General features: G+C 42.3%; 1 protein-coding gene across 1 annotated transcript; it reads right to left on the bottom strand.

Annotated features, from left to right (window-relative positions):
• Positions 1–11,416: 11,416 nt before the first annotated feature.
• On the bottom strand, positions 11,417–13,155 carry LOC118880953 (60S ribosomal protein L7-like). Its single transcript, XM_036825194.1, has 2 exons — positions 13,117–13,155; positions 11,417–12,085 (listed from the first exon to the last, which is right to left on the bottom strand). Exons 1-2 carry the CDS (start codon positions 13,153–13,155, stop codon positions 11,507–11,509), a joined length of 618 nt encoding a protein of 205 aa, XP_036681089.1. The 3' UTR covers positions 11,417–11,506.
• Between the last annotated feature and the right edge of the window lie 289 nt (positions 13,156–13,444).

Below are 13,444 nucleotides of genomic sequence, written 5' to 3'. Positions count from 1 at the left end.
AGAGAGAATAGATCAGGAGCTGGAGAAGGGAAGAACCATTTCACCACTGCCTGGTCACATGCAATTTTATGTTCCGCTGACAGTGAGGGCCACACATGTCATTCTGGCTACTTCACCATATGTCATATTAAAACATCACCTTGAAAAAAAAAAATCACCTTGGTAGGCCTCAGTTTCTCAAGGAACCAAAAGTTTATGAGAATGATTGTGACTTAGAACATGAATAAAAGCTAAAAGCGAGAATTAATGGCAACTACTAACTATGTGTCAGGAATGGTACTAGGTGCTCTTGTACTTTATCTCTTTAAACCTCCAGAAGAGTGAATTTGCAAAAATGACAAGAGTGGTCCATTATCCCATTTTACAGATTAGGATATTGAGGCTCCTAGAGGTGAAGGCACCGTTGAAGGTTATATAACTAATTAGTGCTGGAACCATTGGGTCTAAACTCTTAAATATGAAACTCAGTGCCATGAAGTATAAATTTAATATAAACCATATACTCAAATGACAAAAAAAATAAAATAGATACAAGTACTTAACAATACACAGGCTGTATATATAATCTGAGTTCTTGGAAAGTGTGGCAGACATTCTTGCTTGTCTCCTGGACAACCATTTTCCTCCCATTCCTTATAACAAGACCTTGATTTTGTGCAGACCAAATGGTGTCTGCCTCCTGGATTCATCTAAATTAGCAATTGTCAAATTGATTTATCTCAAGATACCAACTTAGAAATGAAAACTGAGAAAATTAAAAATATTTGTTTGTTACAATCGGCCCTCTGGATGGATGAGTCCTGCATCTGCAGATATTGAGGGCTGACCCTACTACACCATTTTACAATATATAAGGGACTTGAGCATCCATAGATTTTGGTGTCTGCGGGGGCCCTGGAACCAATCCCCAGAGGATACCGAGGGACAACTGTAATTCATTTAAAACAATAATAATCCCATTACATGGTAATAAAAAAATTTATGAAATATGAATATTTTTCAAAATTAAAAAAATTTACTGAGAAGAGCGGCACTCAGTCGTTTACATTTTATGCAAATCTCTTCAGTGACTGGCTTTAATAGAAGACAGCAGGATTCTCATATCTGCTTTTGCACCATTTGTGCAAATGTCCACACAATGAAAACAGGCAAGTATCTTTTTAGTGTTATTATGAAAATCATTTTGACTTCACAGCCCCCCTGACTCAGAGGGTCTCAGAGACCGCAGGATTCTGTGGACTACACTCTGAGGACCAGCTGGTCTGTATCAATCAGAGCAATTCTGTCGCCTTTCCAGTGATTACTGTAGAGGAGGTCACATGACCCAGTCTGGCCAAAGAGATGGACACCAGTTGGGGGGCCTCTGGAAAAGATTTCCCTCCCTGACAAAAAGAGGAAGCCACAGGAGGAAAAAGCACTGTTGTGCCCACTCCCATTTCCCTTTGCTGTGTAAGAATATGATATTGGTTGTGGTGGCAGCCATCTTGGGACCATGAGGTAAGACGTCAGTAAAATGCTGAGAAAGGGGAAACAGACTGTAGGAAAAGCCTGTGTCCTGGATGACATCACTGAATCATTATGTCAAATGGAGATGCAAGACTTTTGTTTTCTGAGATAATTAAATGTCTTTGTCTAAACCAAACTGAGTGACCTTTGTATACAGATGCATCCTACATGATACATCACATTATAGAAATACCAGAGACTAGCAGTAGATTTTAGAAGGTACAAGGTTGGAAACTTAATTTAGGACTTTTACCAAATTAAATAAAGCTTGAGAAAATGCTTTGCCAAATGCAAACCCAGGAACGTAGGTACAAACTTTCCATTCATTTAGTCAAGAAATATTTACTGAGCCCTGAATGAGTTAGGATTAGGTCTGGCTGTGCAGGATAGAAAACCCAAAGTAACAGTAGTTTAAACAAAGAGACACGTTTACTTTTCTCAAGTACATACAGGCAGTAGAGTGCCAGTATGGCGATTTCATGATTGTCAGGAACTGAAGCTCATTCCATCTAGCTGTCCTACTATTCTCAAATTGTGATTCCCATTGTCCAATAAGGAAGCAAGAGCTCCAGGAACCATATCAACTTTTACCTAATAGAAAAGAGGAAGGAGAGAGACCACGTTCCTTCCCTAAGGCCATTACTGGGAAGTTCTCACATCTCATTGGCCAGAGCATAGTCACATGACCATATCTAGCTGCAAGGGAGGCTGGGAAATGAGTCTTTATTCTGGACACCAATGTGTCCTACCATCAATCAGGGTTTCTGCTTTTATAGAAGCGAAGAATGACTACTTGAGGACAAGGGCAGTCTCTGCCACAGGTACCTACCATGTGCCATTTCTGAAACACTAATGTGCAGCTTACTAATGTGTCAGCTTGTATTAGGAAAAGTATATTTTTCATTCACTTAAATATTCATTTATTCAACAACGATTGCTTGAGGGCTATTTGTGCAACCTATGAGATATAAGACACTGGTGATAGAAAACCAATCAAAAGGAATGGTTATCCAGCAAGAAATAGCCTGGTTGGGGAGAGCAGTTATGTGGAAAAAGAAAGCTATCACGAACATTTTTTCTTAAAGAAATAATTAGGAGCATGTGCAAAGTTCCAGCTATAAAGAAGCTCACTGTACTTTTCTATAAGCCCATGAAAAATGGAAAGCAACTAAATATCCAGCTATTGTTAAAATCAATCATGGCACATAATTAACAGCAATGCTATAAAACAATACTGTGGTTAGCATTTGCTTACCATTTACTTTATGCCAGACATTGCACCAGCTCTTTACATGCATTAACTAAGGTAACCTTTAGCTAAGGTAACTAAATCCTGTGAGATAGATAATTATTGTTCCCCTATTTTACAAATGAGGAAACTGAGGCACAGAAAAGTAACTTGCTCCAGGTCACGCAGCTAAGTGGCAGAGCTGGGATTCAAACACAGAATCCAAGCTCTTAATCACTATTAATTTGTACGTCAGTGAATATTTCACTGAACTCTTATTAGGTATACAGCAGTGTGCTCTAGGTGCTTGGGATACCTCCCTAATGAAACTTATATCCTAATTGGGGGGCAGCTGTTCATGCAATGAATAACAGATATAACAATCAATTATATGCCTGAGGAAAAGCATACAGGCAGAGGGAACAGCCAGTGCAAAGGCCCTGGGGCAGGAGCACATCTGAGATGTTGGACAACAGCAAAGAGGCCAGCATGGCCGATGCAGAGTGAGTCAGGGGGAAGAGTGGTAAAAAGTGACCAGACTTTAAGAGGGTTGGGGGTGGGAGACTGGTGCCATCATCATGGCCTCCCAGTTCACTGTGAAGACTCTGAGTGAGGTGAGATCCCCTTGGGAATTTTGAGTAAAGGAGGGCTGCCATCCCCCTTAGATTTTAACTGAATCCCTCTGGCTGCAGCGTGAAAACTAGACCGCAGGGGCCAAGCGTGGCACCTGGGAGAACAGAGAGTAACACACAGAAAGATGTTTGCATTAGAGTACTAATTTTCTTAAAAAGCTACACAATAGTATGTACAGACATTGTACTATGGTCATGTGCGCCGTGACCACTGGGGGAAGCTGGGTGAAAGGAACATGGGGCCTCTCTATGCTCTTTGCAATGTCCTGGGAGTTTATAATTATTTCCAAAAAAAAAGTATATATAGAAAAATCCCATTTTGTTAAAAAAGTATCTATGCAAAGAAATGACACTGAAATCTTTATCTTAAAAACTGAACACAATTTTTTCTTGTGTGTGTATTTTATAAGTTTTTTTCAATGTTCCCTTACTACTTTTTTTTGTAATTTCAAGAAAAAGCTTTTATAAAACCATCTAGACTCATCCAAACTTAAGGGATCACAGACAGTAAGGAAATGAAGTATGAGGGCAGTTCAGGAAAACAATTCTTTCTACAGAGGCTGACCCGGGGCCAAGAGTAAGTGGTTTGACAGATTTGGAGACTGACCTGACCCAATGATGGCACATTTGAACATCGTCCGATTTATGGCCACGGCTTTAACACACTGCATCCAACTCCCAGTCATCACATGCCATGCTTGCTTTGGAGGAGGCTGTCACCCCCCTGGTGGTTCCATTTGTCACCAGAAACTGACATGTTTGGATAACACACCAGCCCTCACCATGTTGTCTAGCGCTCCTGGGCACTCTGCCCCCCGTGACCCCCTCCCCCGCCCCGACATCTCTGTAATGACCTGTCTCTGAGTCTGAGTCACCCTCCAGCATGTGAGCTGCTTGAGGGCAGGACCAGGGACTTGCTGGGCCCAGAGTAGGAACTTTGATGTCACCTGTCAGAAGAATGACTCCAAACTTTGCTTGTACAGAAAGTCGCCACTCACTTTTGTCGATTCTGCTTGGTCTCTTAAAGCAGGAACCGCTTTTCAAAAATTCCCCTCAAGGGAATAAATAATAAACATATAAGCTAGCAAAATATGAGACATAGCGCTTTATAGTGAACCTAGCAGGTGTCCCTCCAAACCCCAAAAGGAGCCTCAATGCATTATTTCATATCTTTTCAAAAAACAAAGCTCTGGATATAATTTTTTCCTCTCTCCCTCCCTCCCTTGCTCTGTCCCTTCTCTTTTATCTAACAAATATATACAGGTCATCTCCTGTGTTCTAGAACACATGCCAAGCAATGCAGTACAGTGAAGAATAAGAAAGACAGGGTTCTTGCTCTCAGGAAGCTTGCAGGGTAGGGGGCACTCAGACGTTAAACAAAGGTACAGATAAAACAATTTAACTACCATGGCAATGAGTGCCAGGAAAGAGACATTCTCAGCACAGTGAGAGGATTGAAGAGGATGGGGGGGGCAGTGAAGGCTTCCCAGTAGAGGCAACTTTTTGTTTTCTAGACAAAAATGTTAATATTTATTTCCATATGGAAGTGCTTGGGATACTAGGCTAGGAGACATTTGAAAGAAGTCTGACAATTATTCCAATCAATAATGGCCAAGTTTGGATTTAGGAGCCAATGAGACTAGGAAAAGAAAGAGCAAAGGGCATGCATGGACATAATTACAACAAGAAAGAACAGGTCAGGCTTATTTGTATCAGATAAGAGAAAATGGAAGTTGACCTTAATTAACATCGTGATAACAGGCCAAGGCCAATTACAGATAAGCACAGAGGACAAAATGAGCAAGAGTGACGTTCTTACAGGTGAATCTCTTACAGATGTTCTTACAGGTCCTACATTAATGCTCCACAACACACAGAAAGTTGGAGAGGGTAGTATCTCTTTGTGGTGTGGGGCTATCCCACATACTGAGGACATCTGTCATCCCTGGCCCCGTCCACTAAATGCCAGGGGACAGTCCCTAGTTAGTGTAACAGCCACAAACACCCCACCAGTTTCCAGTGCACCCCTGCTTCCTGCCTAATGTCCTTGGATTAGCTTAAATGGCACCGCCTTGCCTCCTTAGCGGGCTCCTTCTGTAGACCAGGGCTGGGTAGTGGCCCAAGGATGGGGCTGGGGGGAGGAGCTTAGGGAGGAGAACGGATGAAATGGGGGTGCAAAGACTTGCGAAGGTGTGGGGCATTCTGAGCAGGTGACAGCAGGCACATTTCACAGTGGGGAGGGGTTCACACTGACCCCACGGGACAGCCTTCTCTTAGAATGTGTGTGCCACACCCATCCTCCCTGGGACCCTGGGCTGTGAACCCCAAGCAGTGGACACTGGGTCTGCAGAGGGAGAACCCGAAGGGGGAGCCCACGATGGGTGAAGTCGCACATGGTAGTCAGGAGGTCAGTACAAGAAGGGAGGAGGTCCCCATCCAAAAGGGGCCACCGTTCCCTAGGGCAGGGTCTCTCAATCTTGGCACTACTGACATTCGGGGCTGGACTGTTCTCTGTGGTAGGAGCTGTCCTGAGCACTGCAGGATGTTGAACAGCATCCCTGACTTCTACCCACTAGATGCTGGGGGCACGGCCCAGGTGTGACAATCAAAAATGTCTCCAGACATGGCCAAATGCCCCTTGGGGGGCAAAACTGCCCCCAGTTGAGAACTGCAGTCTTGGACCAAATAATTTTTTGGCTGAAAGATGAGTTTGTCTTCCCAGAGGCCAGTAGAGTTGCTTACGGGCAACGGACTCCACAAAGTGATGTAATCACGCCCTCATCCTTCAGCCAGCGGATGTAGGACCCAAGCTGCTCCAGTGCCCCTTACAGAGATCTCCAGGATTAAAAGGACACTGGGGTGAAGGCTGGGCTGGGGGAGGGTGTCAGAAAATGGATTTGTGGAGGTGAGCTGGGCCCAGGTCATTGGACTTTATTCAAGGGACGTGGTTTTTTTTTTTTTAAATAAATTTATTTATGGCTGCGTTGGGTCTTTGTTGCTGCGCGCGGGCTTTCTCTAGTTGCGGTGCGTGGGCTTCTCATTGCAGTGGCTTCTCTTGTTGCACAGCACAGGCTCTAGGCATGCAGGCTTCAGTAGTTGTGGCTCGCGGGCTGTAAAGCACAGGCTCAGTAGTTGTGGCACATGGGCTTAGTTGCTCCGTGGCATGTGCGATCTTCCCGGACCAGGGCTCGAACCCATGTCCCCTGCATTGGCAGGCGGATTCTCAACCACTGCGCCATCAGGGAAGTCCCGTGGTTAGGGTTTTATTTGTTTGTAATTCTGTTGTGATGGAAATCCTCTGATTTCATTTTAAAAGCTCGCTCTGGCTGTTGGGTGGAGAACACAATGTTTGAGTCAGAAATAGAAGCAGAGACCAGTGAGGATTGCCTGCTGGTTGCCAGGTGGGAGGTGACGGGGACCGGGGCTTGGATTCAGCTGTGGTGGTAGGGGTGGAGAGAGGCAGATGAGCTTAGGGTCCAGGATGATGGCTGTGATGTTGGACCAGGTGGACTGGGTGAGGAGAAGAGAAGAATCACTTCTAGCAGCTTGGTTTTAGCCTCGATTGGTGATACCCTAACATGAGATGGGGAAGACTGAGAGGAACAGGTAGGGCTGGGGTGAGGGAGGCAATGTGGAAACCAACAGGACCATTTTCTTTCATTTATTTTTTAAAATTTTGTTCTCAGCCAGAACCCTAATCTCTCTGAGCATCAGTTTCCTCAACTGTGAAATGAAAAGAAGAAAGCCTATCTCACAGGGATGCTGTGCCCACTAGGATCTTTTCAGCTGCAAGTAACCATGGCTTAAATACTAAGGATATTTAATGATCTCACATAACAAGATGTCTTGGAGGTAGGTGGTTCTGGGTGGGTTTGGTGGCTCAGCAAAGCCACCAGGATTCAGGGTCTCTCCATCCTTTTGCTGTCTCTCCTCTTGCACTGGTTTTCCATCTTCGGACTTGTTGCCACGTGGTTGCCAGAAGCTGCCATAGCCATCACATTCTCACTCAGTCCCACACAAAGATAGGAACAAGTAGAGTAAACAGAGAGGCTCTCTTCCAATATTGAATGTCCCTGGCCACATTGACTGTATCAAAGGTGGACCCATGACCCATCCCAGGCCATTCAGAAAAAGCAAAATGGAATTCTTGTTTAGAACTCCTGATCTAACCCTGAGGATATACCCTCTTGGCGTTGGACTGGAAGCTGGGAGGATGTAAGCCTGGAGCTCCTTAGGATCCCACACATAGAGCCTGCCTAAGAGGAAGGCAGGGTCTGTGGGACAGTATCTGAGCACCTGAATGCAGCCATGCCTGAAGCGAGATCAGACAGCAATTGCCTTTTCAGTTATGTAATCCACTATAATTCCTATTTTGTTTAAGCCTATGTGAGCTGGGTTTCTCTCACAGTTGAAGGAGACTTGACTGATGTAGTTTGCAATAAGAGTTTTTTCCTTCAATTCTAGGGTCTCTAGAGATAAACAAGTGTATGAAAGTCTTAGTCAATGCAGGCTACTACAACAAAAATACCATACACTGAGTGGCTTAAAAAATAAACATTTATTTCTCACAGTTCTAGAGGCTGGAAATCCGAGATCCAGGTGCTGTCTGATGTGGTGTCTGGTGAGGGCCCACTTCCTGGTTTGCAGATGGTTGTCTTCTCACTGTATCCTCACATGCTCTCTTTGGACCACAGCGAGAGGAAGCAAGCTCTCTGGTGTCTCTTCTTACCAGGGATTGAAACCGCACCCTTGGCAGTGAAAGAGTCCTAACCACTGGACGGCCAGGGAATTCCCTGCCCTACCTCCTAATACTATCACATTGGGGGTTAGGATTTCAACATACGAATTTTGGGGGGGACACAAACAGTCAGTCTATAACAATGACTTATCTTAGTAAATACAAAGTTTTCCACAAAAGTTAGTTTAAAATAATAATAATAAAAAATTCTAGAGCAGCTTTTTAATCTGGGGTGTACTGCAGAAGAGTCTTTCTTAATTCAGATGGTACGGGTGGTATTCAGGTAGTTGCTACATTATGCTTTTGTATTTACAAATAATCATTGTGGCATTGTTGTTATAGAAAAGAGTAGAACCATGTAAATGGCAATAAGTAGGTCAATGGTTAAAAACATTAAGTACAGCTGTATATTGAAATACTAGGCAGCTATTTAAAAAAAATGTGGTAGGTAGCTTTCTCTAATACTGATGATAGGGGTCGATGTCCAAGATGCATATATAAGTGGAAAAAGCAGATAAAAATCAGTGTGTCTAATATGCTTTATTTGTAGCAACCAATAAAAAAGACAGTGTGAAAACCTTTGCTTGTGAATGTATACAAAACTCCAGGAAGATAAACAAGAAACTCACAGTGGTGGCTGAGATGGGATGGGAATCGGTGCTTGCAGAAAAATAGAAGCAAATGTTGTTATTGCACAGCCCTTTGTACCTTTTGAATATTCAATCCTGCGAATGGACTACCTCTTTTAAATAAATAAATCACATACATGCAAATGACAAAAACCGACAAGCTGAAATCACAGACACCAAAACAACACAGGATTATCTAAGGTATTCTGACCCAACAAAATTGAAACATTGGCTTGGAATTTGGCTCAGACTTTAAGACATGTTAGGGAATTAGGCCTTCCTAACAGAATCCACTGACGGAATATAATGCCTTCCACGGATTTGGTATTGGCCCCGATGTTCCAGAATCAATTCTGAGCTCTGCTCTGAGTTCCACCATCATAAAGGTGCGCAAAAGACAGACACATCCCGATGTCCCTGTGGCTTTCCCTGTATGTTTGTAGTCACAATGATTTGTTTTGTTCCTTTGTGCCTTTTTAAAAAAAATAACATTTTTGTGCTGCCTATTTGGTAATGAAGAGTGGGAAAAATGAACGTTGCTTAGAATTAATATAATGACGAATAAATCCCCATAAGAAAACCCAGAAAAGGTCTTTAAACTCAACGAAAAAAAATAAAAATAAAAAGAGACTTCCGCCTGGCTCTTGAGACTGTAAGATGTCTTTTCTTTCTTAGAAATATTAAGCTCCCAACAAGTAGATTAAAAACTTTACCCTCCATTAAATCCTAAAACAGTGAAAGTGAATGATCCGTCTCCCCAGTGTCATATTTCCGGAGAGGACGATTATCAATGTCTCTTGGATCTGTGCGCTCCATTAAGTCCTGTTAGGAAGAATACTTTCCAGCTCCAAGACACAATTAATATCTTACTGGCAATGGCATTCTTGAATAGATGACTGGGATTTTAATTACACTCGAGCAGAAAGTAATACCTTCTAGGGCTGGGTAAAAACACTCTTCGGAAGTAAAGCTGGGGGCCATAAAGACTGGGGATTACTTTAGCTAGTCATTTGTAACAGGTAAATGGTTGTGTTTTAACTTCCTGGAGTTAGGGCTGGAGAAGCAGAAGAGGATATTTTAGGAGGAGGAAGGAGAGTCCAGCTGAGGGAGGGGAAGGTCTTTACGAATTTTTCCATGGTTGCGAATTCATAAAAAACAATAGGATTGATTGTAAAAAGGACAGAACTTCAGGATTAACATTTCTACAAATCTGTAGTTATCCATTCATGTTGTTTACCCAGTGCATTAATCGTTACTATAGGAAATGCAAGCATCTCACCAAAAGTTGGTGAGATGAAAAACTGGAAAACAGTCACCAAATCTTCAGATGACTTGCACAGTCTAGCCCAGTGGTTCTTCTTTTTTTTTTTGGCCTCACCATGCAGCGTGCAAGATCTCAGTTCCCCGACCAGGGATTGAACCCGCACCCTTGGCAGTAAAAGCGTGGAGTCCTAACCACTGGACAGCCAGGGAATTCCCTAGTCCAGTGGTTCTTAAGCAGGGATGATTTTATCCAGGGGATATCTTACACTGTCTGGAGATATTTTTGGTTATCACAGCTGGGGGGGTACCCCTGGCATTTAGTGGTCCAGGAATGCTGCTAAACATCTTACAGCACACAGAACAGCCCCCACAGCGATGGACTCTGCAGCTCAGAAGACCAGTAGTGCTGGAGTGGAGAAACCAGGTCTAGAGTTTGTTGAGTAATGTATTGGAGGGCGGCCCTTCAATGTGACATAAATTGACAGTAATTCCCTTTTACTATGGGGCCTGGCCTATGACATATCATTTCACTTGGGGGGAATTATTCAGATCCCAGGAGACCCTGCCAATAACTACAGAAACAGTAGAGATGAGCTGGTGAACAAGGAATATGTTATTTGTCCCCACGACAGACAACCTACGCCCCATCACTTAAGGAATAGCTAAAAAGACATGAAAAATAGAAATAAGACATTTAGTTTTCTTCTTTGGTCGGGAGGATGTAGGGGAAATCAGAACACTAGTTGAAGAGGAAGTCTGGCCTCTTGGTAATCTCTCTAATTGGAGTTGTATTCTTTAAAAGTCTTGGATGGGGCTCAAGGGGGGTCTGTCGGCCTCCTTGAAATTAAATGCAGAATATATTTTGTATGTGCAGAGTTTGTAGTTTCATCAGATTCTCCGTGGGATCTATAACCCCCAAAAGACTAAGAACCATGATTGCAAAGGGTTCCAAATACCACTTGTGGCTAAATGCATTTTTCCCCTATTTTTGAATAAGCCATATTTGTATGTGGTGAAAATTAAGTCAAACAGTATGAAGGGGAGCAAGAACCAAGACTAGGGTGAAGAGGTCCCTCACTCATCTTGGGCACACAATGCAAAGGGGGTGCCCAAAACCTCAGTAATCGAGATAAATACTGTTTTAATGTAGTACTTTAAAACCAAAATTAATGGAAATTTGAAATTTAATGGAAAAAATCCATGACAAACAAAAATATCAAAATTTCAAATAAAAACAAGGTCAGTATTACAGATTTTTCCTTTTGTGTTAAGCTCCAATATGGCTCAGAAGAGCACTGTTACCAATCATGGCTCTTTATAAGTTCCTCATGTATTCTTCCAGGGAGATTCCACGCAATTGCAAGCAAATATGTATAGATCGACTGCCTACCTATATGCTTTTTGTTATACTATGTACACCATTTAATTTAATTTATTTATTTAATTTCAATTTGAAAGCAGTCACTGTTTATTAACTGACCAGATTACAAAAATAATCATGGTAGATACCTTAGTTCAGCCTTCTAATAAGCCTGGTGATCTGGCCTTCCCTGTGGCGAGCATCTCCACCTTCTACAAAACGGGTGGTCTTTTTCTTCATTCCACCTCGTGGAGAAGACAATGTGAAGGGCCACAGGCAGTTGTTTGCTTCTTTGAAACGTTTTCCAACAGTATAGATCTCAGGAATCAGGTCCTCCATGCAGATAATACCGTATTTGCCAAGAGGTGGCGCAATCAACGCGTTATCTGTTAGGGCAATTCGCTTCTTGCTGATTTTGCCATAATCACGCTTGTAGATCAGTTCATTTACTGACTTCAGGTTTGGGTACTCCCACGCAATGTACGGTTCCACAATTCTCAGCATGTTAATCGAAGCCTTGTTGAGCTTCACAAAGGTGCCATTGAAGATCCGATGGAGGTGAAGAAGCTGCAACACCTGTCGAACCTTTGGGCTCACACCACTCATACCTCTGATCCTGATGACAAATGCCAATTTGGGATCAGTGGGTACGTAGAAGTTGCTGGCTTTTCTTGCCATCCTAGCCATTCGAATTTCAGTTCTTATGTACACCATTTTATACCTGGACTTCTTTATTTACTATATCTTCAAGTTTGTTCCATATCAGAATGGACCACACTATATTATTTATGTATGTTATAAATACATATTTTGTATGTTACAATTATGCAAGAAAACCCACTTATTGTCTTCTCTTTTAATGTATCGATCTCACTAATTACTTTATATAATTAAACTTTTTTCCGTAAAGCATCACCTTTTCCTTGAAAATCCATTTCTCAAACACCGGATGCTATATTTGTTTGCCAGGTCACATCATACAAAAAGAAATCTTGGAAGAACTATACGTAATTAGTTCTCTATTTTAAAAAAGTGCACGCCTCCTTTCCTCCCTCAATGGGGTTGGTAACGTATCTAGAAATGGCTGGATGGACCTGGCGAGACCCCCAGGTAAACTGAGTGTCCTAGAGGGCACGTTGGCCTCCTCAAGTTACTGGTCACTGCTAATTAGTTTAGAGAGTATAAACCCTTCATATTCTCAAATTCCGTTTTCAAAGAAACAGGAGGCTTAAGTCGCCACAGATGTGAATGATGTCACGAAGAGGGACTTCAGGAGGTGCAGTCGAAATCGTCTGAAGCTCGCAAGGCAACACAAACCCACCGGCGTGGCCCTCCGCTAATAGAATTTAGCCAGCACAAGAACCATCCAGCTTGTTCCACCAGGAGCTCAGTGCCTCTAATAGATTCTGCAAAAAACATGCCTTTTGTTGTTTCAGTTCGGGCTTAAGAAAAAAGAAAGTGAAAAATAAAGTTGGAAATACACCTTTTGTTGGAAATTTGACGAGTATATTATCATAGGGTATTTTCCTTACTGCAATAAAGCGGTGATTTCGTAAAACTTATTCTGTGTAATTCCCTTCATTGCTTTCCTGGTTACATATTTACTATATACATTAATTCCACAAAAAATGTATGGAGCGTCTACTTTGTGCCTGGCATGCTTCCAGGACTGGTGATATAGGATGAAGAAGGCAAACAAACAAAAAATCAAGCGTTACGAAATACATTCCATGTAAAGGAAAAACTATGAGCCCACCCACTCCAGGGACCATGGGTTTCTCCAGCGTTTTTCCTTCCATGCCTATGCTAACATATAATATTTTACAGCGATGGGGATTTCTTGTATGGATATGTATATACTTATACAGACATACAGATATTCACAGTAACATCTGTGAGGGGAATAAAAATCTCCCAAATAAGTGATTTTAAAAATATTCCTGTTTATCTTTAATCTGCACACAGATTAAAATTGCTGACGCTCTGAACCATATTCCACATTGAAAAGAATTCTCTGCCTTTGATTGTGGGTCAATGTTGTCACATTTACAGGAATAAAAATGACAGCGATTATAATCATCATCATAG

Source organism: Balaenoptera musculus, chromosome 15 (assembly GCF_009873245.2).
Source record: "Balaenoptera musculus isolate JJ_BM4_2016_0621 chromosome 15, mBalMus1.pri.v3, whole genome shotgun sequence".
Classification (NCBI taxonomy): Eukaryota; Metazoa; Chordata; class Mammalia; order Artiodactyla; family Balaenopteridae; genus Balaenoptera; species Balaenoptera musculus.
Note: the sequence above shows the minus strand (reverse complement) of the source record. Positions and strands in the feature narration are given on the sequence as shown.

What these genes read in the sequence shown, in the direction of transcription:
- LOC118880953 (XM_036825194.1), bottom strand. Translation starts at nt 13,155, where the DNA reads ATGGAAGGAAAAACGCTGGAGAAACCCATGGTCCCTGGA. An exon ending in AGAAACCCATGGTCCCTGGA is followed by an intron (nt 12,086 to 13,116) that starts GTGGGTGGGCTC and finishes TAGTAAATAAAG; the next exon opens with AAGTCCAGGTATAAAATGGT.